General features: G+C 31.1%; 1 protein-coding gene across 1 annotated transcript; it reads left to right on the top strand.

The window, feature by feature from the left end:
* Positions 1–1,699: 1,699 nt before the first annotated feature.
* LOC108452432 (probable glutathione S-transferase parA) lies at positions 1,700–2,987 on the top strand. Its single transcript, XM_053028764.1, has one exon. The coding sequence runs from the start codon at positions 2,476–2,478 to the stop codon at positions 2,851–2,853; it is 378 nt and encodes a 125-aa protein (XP_052884724.1). The 5' UTR covers positions 1,700–2,475; the 3' UTR covers positions 2,854–2,987.
* The last annotated feature ends 10,552 nt before the right edge of the window (positions 2,988–13,539 follow it).

The following is a 13,539-nucleotide window of genomic DNA, read 5'->3' as shown; positions in this document are numbered from 1 at the left end:
TTGACCAAATGAATAGTAATTCATGCTATAAGATAACAAAAATGGTTATATATGAATTTAATAAAATTGTTGTATGCTTTTGTGTATTAATGATTCAAGAGTTGTTAAATTGAAGTTACAAATGTATAACATTGAATATGATCTGAGTGATTGTGTGAATGTATGAAAGTTGTATATTTTTCGTAATGCCTCGTAACCCCGTTCCGTCGATGGATACGGATTAGGGGTGTTACATGTTATGTATATTACATGTGATTTAGTAAGCTTAGTTTAAAAAAATATATAGAGTCTTAACAAGTACTAATTGATAAGAAGTTGATATGCATGAGCCATGGTTGTGAATGTGTAAGTTCTCATCTATGTCATGTAAGTTGTCATTGATATGAATAAGTGTGTATGTGTTATTATGGGTGACAAAAGGCTTGGAAAATATCCTCAAAGTTGTCCACAGGGCAGACACACGAGCATGTGTCTAGGCTACGTGTGATACATGGTCTGCCCCATGGGCATCTGTTTCGGCCGTGTGTCCCCTGCACCCTAATTCTTGCAAAGAAGAATGCCCAGTAGTAAACACACGAGCAGAGACACAACCGTGTGTCTCAGCCGTGTGAAGGACACGACCTAAGGACATGGGTGTGTGCCTAGGCCATGTGAAGTCTGCACCTGATTTTTGGAATTTAATTCGCCACACGGCCTAAGCACACGGGCATGTGACTTGGTCATGTGACCCTAGTTTGTTGATGACATCATAAACAGAGAGTTACACGGGCTGAGGATACGGACGTGTGTGACCACACGCCCTACCCATATGGGCGTGTGACCCCTGTTTTGATGAAAAATTTTCTAAGTGTTATGAAAGTTCTGAGAGTTCTCTTTTAGTCCCAATTCGTTCTCAATGTATGTTTTGGGCCCCATGAGCCCGTATGAGGGGCAATATGCTTGTGTATAAATGGTTTGAATTAAATGAAATTTTATGGCCTGATTTTGTAAGAATGTTTATGTTTTGGTCCGGTAATGCCTCAAACCCTACTCTGATGTCGGATACGGGTAAGAGGTGTTACATAAATGAAATCAGAATCAGATGGGAAATTGATCAATAGCCATAGACCATCTAGTTCCTTTCAAACTTCAAAGGGCAATGCTAGAAACATTAAACATTAAACATTAAACTTCTTTCCAAAAGAACCCAGAAATGTTGAATGAACCCAAAAAAGAAAAAGGCAAAGTGACTAGAGGAAGAAGGAAGAAAAAAGGAATACCGGAAAAAGGAGCAAATAAGAAAAAATGAAAAGAAAATGGAAATAATTTTTAAAAATATTTTTATTGATTTTTAATATATTTTCTAGATTATGAAATCATCATGACACGTGTCACAACTTTATTCTGACACTTGACCCAAACTTAACGATGTTAAGAAAAAGTATCAAACTGACTGACAAACAAAAAGTTCAGGTACCAATTTCGGATAAAAAAACTATAGATATCAATTTAGGAGAACTAGACAAGTTCAAGTACCAATTTTATATTTAACTCTTATTTTTAATATAATAATTGGGGCAATTGAAATTATTTTTTAAATTATATATTTTTAATTACTTTTTGCGTATTTAAAAATGATTTAGACTTTTTGACATATTTTTTTGGTTAATTTTCAGAATAATTTATTTGTATGTCAAGAAAGTCATAAGAAGATGACCCCACTAACTCTAAACTCTTTGTCTACAAATACAATTGCAAAACCGTTTTAGTTTCAGACATTAGAACTTAAAAAAAATAGAGTTCAAATCATTTTGAATTTGTTTTGAGTTTGAAAAAATGGGAGATGAAGAGGTAGTATTGTTGGATTTCTTCCCAAGTCCCTTTGGGATGAGAGTGAGGATTGCCTTAGCGGAAAAAGGGATAAAATACGAGAACAAGGAAGAAGATTTGCGGAACAAAAGTGATTTGCTTCTGAAGACGAACCGTATTCATAAGAAAATCCCTGTTCTTATCCACAATGGTAAACATGTTTGTGAGTCCCTCAATTAGGTTTAGTATATTGATGAGATTTGGCCGCATAAATCTCCCTTACTCCCTACTGATCCTTACCAAAGAGTCATCGATAGGTTCTGAGGTGATTTTGTTGACAAGAAGGTTCTCTCTTCTCTTTCTTTTCATTTTTATGGGTTTCTTTGGCCTTACTACCTTTGAATTTTTGAGCTTAAGCATTGCTTGTACAGGTGGATTTTCTTTCCTTTTTAGGTAATTTGGATAATAAGATTAATAAACCACAAACTATTTATGTTTTATATTCTAATCCAAGTAGCCTAGGAGACCAAGATTTTTAACTCTAAGAGATTAAGCTTAAAAGTTATGTAGGTTGCTAATCTAGGTCTAGCTTCAATCTCTTTTTACGAATTGATTTAAAAGAAATACAAGTTTCTTAGTTTTCATAATTTAGTATTATTTGATTGAAATCATTATATTTTGTGTTGTATGGATAAATTAATGGTGGATGAAATGCAAATATATGGTTTAGAGAGTATGAAAGTCTGGGCGACAAAGGGAGAAGAACAAGAATCGGCAAAGAAAGAGTTCATTGGGTGCCTGAAATTGTTGGAAGGAGGGCTTGGAAACAAGGCTTATTTTGGTGGGGAGAATCTTGGTTACATTGATGTTGTGTTGGTTCCATTTTACAGCTGGTTTTATGCCTATGAAAAGTGTAGGAATTTTAGCATTGATACAGAGTGCCCCAAGTTAATTGCATGGGCTAAAAGGTGCATGGAGAAAAGCAGTGTTTCCAAGTCTCTGCCTGATCAAGACAAAATCTATGGCCTTGTTTTGCATTTGAAGAAAGTGTTCAGAATTGAGTAAAATATTGTGCTTACAACTGAAACACAAAATTAAATATACTTTTTCAACACCTTTTGAGCTCTAATTCATGCAATTTCACAGTATTTTTTTGTCGAAATTCTTACTTTAATGATAAAATAATGAATTTACACAAATTTGATTTATTTTCAACAATTTTGCACAAATGGTGAAAATCGGCTCGGCATACACCATGAGAAGCTTGAACCATTGGGAAAATTTTTACATCAAGTGAATTAAGAGTATGGCTAATTTGGCATATAGTTATTGAACAAATTTTATACTTAATTTTTATCCAATATAAATTGGGTTAAAAATCAATTATAAGCTTAAAAAAGAAAATAGGCCCAGTTGTGTTAAATAAAGAGGATTAATCCACCAAGTAATTTGGCAGCCCAAAACCATCCTTATAGCTGACCCAATTAGCTTTTTTAGCTGATTTTATTTATTACAAAATAGCCCTTTAAGTTTTCCTTAATTCCATTCAAATCCCTCCTCTTTTCATTCCTTTTTATTTTTAGTCCCAAGCTAAACTTGCACCAAGCATGGTCAGTCAAGGAAGAGGGGGTGATTGATATTTCTTTACTATTTTTAGTAGTCATCTCCACCTATAACTACCCCTCTTCCCTTCCTCATTTCACATCTCACACATTTCTTTAGTTCACTCATTATTCTCTCTTCCATTTCCTTCCTTGTTTTCCCATTTGCTTTGTTTCCTTCTCTTGCCAATTTCCCCTCTTGAAAAAGAGCTTGCATGTCCCTTGGAATAGTAGCATTCAAGTGTTCGTGAAGGCCAACGACCAACAGGGTGAGCAAAGAAGAATAGGAGCGCACTAGTCTGGCTTTAGAGAAACACCAAGATTTGTTTCCTACTTCCCTTCTCTTTATTTTTCTTGTTTATGTTGTGAATATAAATATGAATATTTTTTGTGTTGTTGTTTCCTACTTAAATTCCTTTCTTGTTAGATTAATTACATTTTGTTTGCTTGAATTATTAAAATCGTGTTTTTGTTGTTATAGGAATTGGTAAATTGTTCAATTAAATAAAAATCATCTTATGTTATACTTGTATTACAATTGTAAGATAACGAAGAAATTAAATATTAATTGGATTGAAATTATAATTAATTTACATAGTATTTAATTGGTGCATGTTTAATCTTTTAAGGTAGCTGAGGGTTAAATTAGTGACGGTATTAAACGATACTTTAGCCTTGCATAACTTACAAAATTATTGTGATTAAATTGTTTCAATATAGGAATATGTTGTTACCTCACTTAATCTTATACTTGCTTATGAAAATTGATTTATTTTTGAATTGACATAGGAATATACTTAAGAGATTAGTTAATTTAGTAAGTATGTATGTTCATTAGTTAACAAAATACCAAGTTGTCATGAAATTATTCGTAACAACATTAACATAGTTTTAGTAATTCTAAGTTGAAGAATGAAATTAATCTAACACATTTATGTCATATTGATTAGAACTCGTCTTTTAGAAATCGCTCATCAGAACATTTTTACTTTTTTATTTTCTTAGTTAAGTCATTTAGTTACGTTTTAGTTTTCATAACACATTTTCAAATCAACAATTGTTCTTATCACCAAAGTGTTTAGCCTTACATTTCATATATATTTTTCTTTCATAGTCCCTGTGGGTACAATAGCTCGACATTTACTTGTCAATTTATTACTTGATACAATTGTGTACATTTACATATTTTCATCCTTCCCACAACCTGATTCAAGACTGTGCTAATAACTATGTTTCTTAAAAGGATTTATTAAATACCCTTTTAAGTAAAAAAAAACCCTAAACTATCAATTTAAGAGAAATTGATAAGTTCAAATATCAATTTTATATTTAATTTTTTCTTAAATAAATAGGCACTTGTACTTTGGATAGTGATTTGATACAAACTTTGAGTTGATTTGAATTAATTTTAAATATAGGCTTAATGCTTAATTTGGTCCCCAACTATACCTATTTTCTTACTTGGATACCTAAACGTCTTTTTGGTGAGGGAGAATCTTGGTTATGTTGATGTTCTGTTGATTCCATTTTACAGCTGGTTTTATGCCTATGAAAAGTGTGGGAATATCAGCATTAAAATATGGTGCCCTAAACTGATTGCATGGGCTAAAAGGTGCATGGAGAAAGATAGTATTTCCATGTCTCGGCCTCATCAACACAAAATCTATGGCTTTGTTTTGCATTTGAAGAAAGTGTTTGGAATTGAGTAAAACAACGTGTTTACAACACATTTCAAGTATGTGGCAATAGTTATGTTTCTTAAAAAAATGGGCACTTAATTGTGCTTTGGATGGTGATTTGATACTTGTTATTGTTTAAAGGAGTGGAATTAATTATAGTTTTTTTGTGTGTTTTATTTTTATTTGTTGGGGATAAATTCGATTAAGCAATAAATAAGTAAAATAATAAATAAATTAAAAAGATCGAACACAAATATTTAGTTGGAAAACCCTCTCCAAAGAAAAATAAAGTTTAAGTGAAAAATTAAAAATAAAGTTTAACTAAGAGAAAAAAATAAAAAAATACGAGATATAACTCCACATTATTGGTGTTGTTTTGTATTGGTTTTTTTTTCCATAATGTCTTTGTCAACTTGTGACCGATTTTGGACTACCAAAAAGTTGTGGCCAACTTGCAATCACTAGAGATTTTTTTTTTTTAAGAAAGTTAACAAAACTAAAATAATTTAAAAGTTTTCTAATTTTACTTGTAACGTCCCAAATCCGACTGGGACGGTCTAACCTGAATTTTGAACATCACATTATCTACTAAGGTGACTCTCTATTTAAAATTTTACGAACTACACCAACCAACCATTTACATCACACATTTGCAAAATTTTTCATATAGGAATTAGTCCTAAGTGGAAGCTTTTCTAAGTTAATCATTTCATTCACACAATTAAAGAATATAGGGCATACATTAATACCTAGCGGTCTTCCTTAGCTGCAAAAATTTGTTAACTCATTGAATTATCATCACATTAAACAAGTAGCTAAAACCCTTAAGATAAGCAATCAAACAAGCAATTATAACGATCAAAATCCCTAAATTAAACAATCCGCAATGTCTATTTACAACACGTTGAAATTTTATTTAAAAAAATTCTAAGTCTAATTTTAGTAATAAACCCTTAGAGCGACCCACATTGCCTTCACTTTGGAGTTTAAAAGCTCAACACACATACTCTAAAAAAATTTCTTGGGATGGATCACCGATTTGTCACCCTCCTGGCTAGCCCGCAAACTATTTATTTGTAAGGTAAAGTAAGGAGTGTGAACTTGGTAAAGCTCTGTGAGTACACATGCAAACAACACAAGTAAACACACCATAAATGTTAGTATTTAAACATAATTTAATTATTTACATATAACACAATTTTCACACTCAACAAAGTGATATATTGGCAATTCGTGAATGTGAAACATAGTCATATTATATACTGATTGGATAAGTGGATCTCCAAAACACTCCTCATGACTCATAAAGTCATACGCTATCTCCATGTAAGTGTAGAACGAATGCTCACACTCTCCAAACACACCACGTTATCTACGGTCAATGGAGCTATTCTCGATATTCCCTTATCTCTCCAATGTTTCCGGGCCACAATGCCCTAACACATAATAAAAAGGGTGAGTACTCACAATCCTTTGGCATGCCAATATTATCCAATAGTGTAAAGTGTTCACATTGCCAACATATCTAATTAATCATATTTTATTACAAAATGTAACCGACTCGCACTACTGTTGAGCTCGCACCTAGCATTTCATGATAATATAATTTTGCACTAATCAGAGCTTTCTTTCTGTATAGCTCATAATTCACATACTAGTGTCACGGACTTAGAGTTTTCACAAGCAATCCGTGTGGCCTTAGGCAGTTTCTTTGCTCAAAAACACCTAAGTCAGCCTAACTCACAACAATTGAGGATTCAATAGAACTCCTCTAAGGTACCCACGAAGAAGAGCAGAAGAACGAAGTAAGAACGAACTTGAAAGATGAACAAAACCCATAGAAAAGAAAGAACACTTGAGAGAAAAGTTTGAGTGAATGCTCTCAAAATTCTATTAATAACTTAACGAATTACAATGAGGGGGAAAGGCCTCTATTTATAGCTAAGCCTCCCCAAAATCAACGGTATAGATCAAAATACATCAACGGTTAAGATTAAAAGCTATCTAGTTATCAAATCTCTAAGATTATAAAATCGTATATTCTAAAGTTTACATTTAATGTTTAGGATCACATATCTTTGAAGATCACTTTCCATATTTGCTAAGCTTCAGAGATGGGCTTTCAATCTCTCCAAGCAACAGACCAATCTGACTGGGCCAAATGACCTCCTTCGAATACGATGGATCGTACAAGTTCGTCATGGTCATCATGGTTGCGGGCTCTTATGCGCAACCTATGACACTAGTTCATGCATGCATAGATGTACATTATTACTAAAATTTGCATGTTATAAGGGTTCACATTATATTTTTATATTAATTTACAAGCATTACTAAAACTATATACACATATATATATAAATTATATAAAATAAGACCCATATACACATATTTATATTATATATAAAACAGGACCCATAAACGAGTATTTATATTATATATATAACAAGACCATGTATGCATATTTATATTATATATATACATATCTATTTAGTACAACAGCTCACAATTAATAATATGCTGACACACACACAACAATAAATTCACCATTCACCTTTGTCACGTCAAATTCATGATTTACAACTAGGGCTTACATATTTATATTATATAATTACATGCACGTGTTTTAAATTCATGCATTTGGAACCATTAATTTTGCACTACATGCATGCCTAACAATTCAAACAAAATTACAAGGGTTTGCACCAAAAAATATCAAAGTTTGCATACCATATGTGGGGATCCGCAAGCCTCACTTTGATTCTCCAGATCTCGTATTTCATGCTAAAACACAACATATAAATACACTCACATGTGGCTCACCATGGCTAGCCGAACTAGACAGCTTTTTGCTTGCCTTTATCCTGGTTTGTTGAGGCTCCGCCAACATTTTCAGCTTCGTACAAAAATACATAGATTACAAAGCATTCAAAAACATCTAGCTTAACTCTCATTGTGTTCCTACAATAGCTCGCCACTCACACATACTTATTAGGCTTATTTCGTACAATCTATTTCGCTTAATTTCTTCTTTTTAACTAAATTAAATCTTTAATTTCTACCTTCTAACCTTCTAACTTATGTCTAATTATAGATTTAGGTCGATAGTTCAGTTCAATTTTACTAGACACTGTTTTTCCCCAAAGAAAAAAACCCCTGTCCATCTTACTCTCAAGAGAAAAACTATTTAATTCATGCAATCACTTAAATATTTTGTTAAATTGAATTTTGAACCTCTTCTTCTCATCAAAATTTACTGAAAATCATTTTAAAAACATCCTGTAACAGCCCGTTTTTAGTCAAATCAAAACAGTGATTTCGGGATCACAAATTTGAAGTAAAAATAATTATTTTATTATTATTTTAATTTTTACAGCATGATTGGATAATTGTGTAAAAATTTTGTTTAGAAATTTTATCGTTTGATTAGTTAATTTGATAAAAAGGACTAAATCACATAAAGTGTAAAAGTGGATGACAGTGGCTTGGTAAATTTGAAATAATTAATGTTCATTAAGGTTATTTTTGTAATTTAGTTATTAAAGGTTAAATTAATAAAAAAAATCAATTTTTATTCATTGTAATCTTCTCCAAACCGATTGAAAAGGAAGAAAATCCAAAATTTCTAGGTTTTCATTTGTTCATGGTTATATAGCTCATTAAGGTATGATTTTTGTTCCATTTTTAATGATTTCTACGTTTTTAAGATTGTTGCAGTTAGGTCTAGCTAGCCTAGGGACTATTTTGCAAAACTGTTAAAGATTTTGAATGATGTCATTGATGAATACATGTGTGTTTTGATGTTTGATGATAGATTATGAATGTTGGTTTTGAATTATACAAGTTTTATAAAGTGATTTTTTAGTGAAAATGCAAATTAGGGATTAAATTGTGAAATGTGAAAACTTTGTGGTTAAAATGTGAAATAATTGAAAAATATGGGTTGATATGAGTACTAGAGAAATTCGGCTAGCATGGGTTAGTTTTTAATTGCATGAACTTGTGTTTTTATGAAATAAAGACTAAATTGTAAAAGATGTGAAACATTAGGGGCAATTGTGTGAAAAGGCCTTAAAGTGAATTTTGGACTAAATTGAATAGACAAGTGATTAAATAAGTTAATTTTGATTATATTTAGATTAAGATAGGAGAAATACGAACTTAGATCAGGGAAAGAATAAAGTTATGGAATAGTTGAATCGTTTCGCCGTTTTAGCATCCGAGATAAGTTCGTATGTAATAAATTTCATTATAAATGTATTCTAAATGCTTTGATATTGCATAAACTATGAATACGAGACTATGGACATGTTCGACAATGATTTGACGACGATTCGACATTAAAAATCCCGATTGAACCTTAGGAATAGATTTGGATACTAGTGACATGTCATTAGGGATTATTGTGATTATGTGATTTGGGTGCTGGTCTTGTACGTCCTACCAGTGACTGAGTATAACGGCATGTGTTGCGGTTACTTGACAGCTTGTGTAAGCAGCACCATGTAGCTACATCTTGAACCCACAGCTTGTGTGAGCAGGCTCGTTGATAGCTTTAGTGTGAGTAGTATATGTGTTATGAGATTGAATTGGCTTTGGGCTATGATATTAACACCTTGGTGCGAGTTTCCAATGTATCTGATAGTACGGGTAAATGGAAGACGTGGATATGTATGAAATTGATACGAGATGGTATAGATATGTACATGAACCGTATAAACTTAAATCAAAGAAGTTGTGAAGTTCGTACATAAGATTATTATTGAAAATGTGAATGGTTTGCTAGTTAGATGAACTACAAGTTGATATCTTCAATTTGATGAATTGTATATTTATGTTAAGACTGAGTTTATTTCATACGAGCTTACTAAGCTATATAGCTTACTTTGTTTAATTTTTCATGTTTTATAGTGAATTTAAAGCTAGCTCGGATTCAAGAATCGTTAGAGACTTCATCACACTATCCAATTATAAATTTGGTACTTTTGAGCTTATATTTTGGTTATATGGCATGTATAGGATTATGGTCATTTTGATATGTATTTTGGTAATGAGTCTTGCCATTTGAGTTGGCTTGTGAATGTCTACGTTTTGGTTTGTATACATACAGCCATAAGAGTTGACTTAATTTGGTTGGTTTGGTTATGTATATATTTGTGCATATATGGTTTGTATTATGAGTTCATGGATGGATATATGTATGGCTTATATTATGAAGCTTGTGGATATAGATATGGTAGATGCTAAATGGTTAAAATTAGAGAACATATATGTTTGTGAAATTGAGCACCATGATGCATATTTGGAAATGTATAATTAGATGAATTGTATATGTGATTTTGGTATTAATGGTATGTTCTATTTTGTGACTTGTGTGTATTAAAGATAATGGTATAAAAGGTGCATGATTTAGACTTGAATTGGATGGTTTAAATATCTATTTTTTTGCAATGAATTGTGCAATTTAGTTTGGTATAGTTTTGTGCAGGTTGGGTGGCAAAATGGCTTGGTAAATATCCTATTTTTTCCACACGAGCGGAGCCACGGGTGTGTGTCTCAGCCGTGTGTGATACACGGTCATGTACACGGCCATGTGTTCCCTAGTGTTGAAATTGAAATCAAGTCAGTATACTCCACACGGCCAAGTCACAAGTCAATATAACCTACAGGTTTGGCACCGCCTAGCACACGGCCTGGCGCACGGGCACACGAGCTAGCCACACGAGCATGTGTATTGGCCATGTGACCCAAGTTAGAGAGTTACACGGGGTCGGACACAATCATGTGCTCCCATTTCAAATGTCCACACGGCCTGTGACACGGGCGTGTCTAATGGCTGTGTGAGAGACACGGGCCTGCCACATAGGCATGTGTCCCCTATTTTTGAGAAAATTTTCTAAGTACTTTAATAGTTTCCAAAGTTATCGGTTTAGTCCTGAACCACTCTGAACCACTCCTAATGCATGTTTAAGGCCTCATAAGCTCGTACTAGGGACAAAATGATTGGTTGTGAATGAAATGTATATGATTTGATTAATTGTATCTGAAATATATGTTTAAAATGTGTTATAAGTCCGGTAATGCTTTGTAACCTTATTCCGGCGTTGAATATGGGTGAGTGGTGTTACACATCCCTTAGCTCTTTACTACAAGATTCAACATTTTTTATGCAAAAGATAACTTTAAAACATTAAATCTTTAATTTTCTTGCTTAGATATATAAAAATTTAGAACTAAAACACCTAATAAAAGTTTAATACATAAGAAAACATTAGATTTACCTTTAGTTCAAAAACCTCTACGAATTTATGCCAATTTTGCAAAAATAAGCTAAGTTTAAGTGAGAAACTGGAGAAGGAAGAGTGATTTTCTTGCAAAGTTGAAGAAGTAAAGGGTGTTTGGATGCCAAGAAAATCTAAAAGATGTAGAAAACTTGAGAGAAAATTTCCAATATAGATCCAACAAAATTGTAAAATGAAGAAAGCATAAAGGGGAAATTAGGACGATGGGTGGCTTTTTATTGCCAACTAATTGTTTTGAAATTGTGTTATTTACCCTCTAAGTCCTCTCCTATTCCTCCTTTGTTCTAATAAATCCCTTTTTAACTACTAGTTTTAATTTATACATTTAACCTTTAGTTTAACAATTGTTTCAAACTAATAATCCAATTATTTTATTATTACCATTATTATTTAATTAATTATTTTATCCTATCTTAGTTTCTATGATATTAAACTTAATTTTTCTCTCGAGCTCACAATCTAATACCCAATTTTACTAGCCCGATTTTCGAGATTTGACATTAATAAAGCCTTTAAATAAATCATTATTTAATAATTTATTTCTGTAGTGCCAAGCTATAGTGGTCACTGTAATTTAGCACTTCAATATATAGCTTTCTATTTCAGCAAACAAGCAACTTAAAATAGCAACATACTTTACCTTTAAATATTTAAATTTTACATTTATCAAACAATTTATTTATATTATGTACATAACTTTAAGAAATATACCAAATAAATTTTATAATTTAAAGGGATAAATATCAAAACTATACATGAACTTGGTCTAATGTGCAATTTTACAAATGAACTTAATTTTGTGCAATTTTATACATGAAATTTTGATTTGATCCAATTCTCACAAATTATTAACACAATTATTGATTTATTTTCATTTAAATTTATTTATTGCATACAAAAATAAATTTATTTATCTAATATAAAATAAATTAATGTGTTTATTTCTTTAAATGAGTATGATTGAATCAAAATTAAAGTTTCATGTATGCATTTGAATCACAATCAAAATTTCATGTGTATAGTTACACTAAATTAAAATTCATATATAAATTACAAATTGAATAAAAGTTAATGTATAATATTAAGATTTATACCTAATTTAAATTTAATAAATTTTCAATTTATCAAACATCACCAAAGTTTTGTGTTTTATTTACACTTGAATAACTTCATATAAGTTTTATGTTCTGTGTACACTTGAATAAACATTTACCTATTATTTTATTGTAATTTTCAATTTTTGAAAAAAAATTTGGAGTATCATTTTACAATAAAGTTTAAAAAAATTAAATTAATAAACGAGTATTTTTAGAAGTTTTAAATTTAAATATATAAGAGATTTTGTAATCTTTTAAAATTTAAAATTTAATCTATATATTTTAATTTTGACACATTGAGTCTTCATATATATATATATATATATATATATATATTACTTAGAATTCTTGGTCATTTTAATATACCTTCATAATTTTTTTATCCCTCATGTATTCCCTCATACTTTTGAAGTAAATAAAAAATTATTATTTTTAAATATTAAGAAATTTCTATTGGATTTTGTAATGGAAAAAATTGTAACGAGAAAATAAAATAAAATAAAATAAAATAAAATAAAGAACACACAAATTTTACGTGGAAACTCTTTCGGGAAAAAATCACGGGCAGAGGAGAAGAAAATTCACTATGTCGAAAAATTTGAATCAAATACAAAAGGAATAGACTATGTCTATTTATAGGCTTGCAAAGCCATATTCTAGTAGGATTGAAACACTTTATCCTAATCAATATAAAATAGATGGAGTTTAATAAGGTTTAAAAACCTTATTCTAAAATAAAATAAAAGAAGTCTAGTTCTATTGGATTTTACTTTTATTTTATTTTCTATCGTATTTTATTTAAATAAGAATTTGGGTCACTTAATTCTAACAATCTCCACCTTGACACAAATTCTCAATGAACAAGTTCTTCATCGCGAACTTTCAATAAACAAGTTCTCCACCTCTTCCATAAAACCCCTTAAGGGTTTAACTTCAACAATGAACACCAACCAAGTCTAAGCAATGCTCAAACTTGGTTATAGGAAGTGACTTAGTCATCATATCTGTAGGATTTTCATGAGTACTAATTTTGCTCACAACAATATCACCACGAGCAATAATATCACGAAGA

This window comes from Gossypium arboreum, chromosome 5, assembly GCF_025698485.1.
Source record: "Gossypium arboreum isolate Shixiya-1 chromosome 5, ASM2569848v2, whole genome shotgun sequence".
Lineage (NCBI taxonomy): Eukaryota > Viridiplantae > Streptophyta > Magnoliopsida > Malvales > Malvaceae > Gossypium > Gossypium arboreum.
Note: the sequence above shows the minus strand (reverse complement) of the source record. Positions and strands in the feature narration are given on the sequence as shown.

Coding starts and splice junctions, on each gene's coding strand:
- LOC108452432 (XM_053028764.1), top strand. CDS start 2,476: ATGGATAAATTAATGGTGGATGAAATGCAAATATATGGTTTAGAGAGT.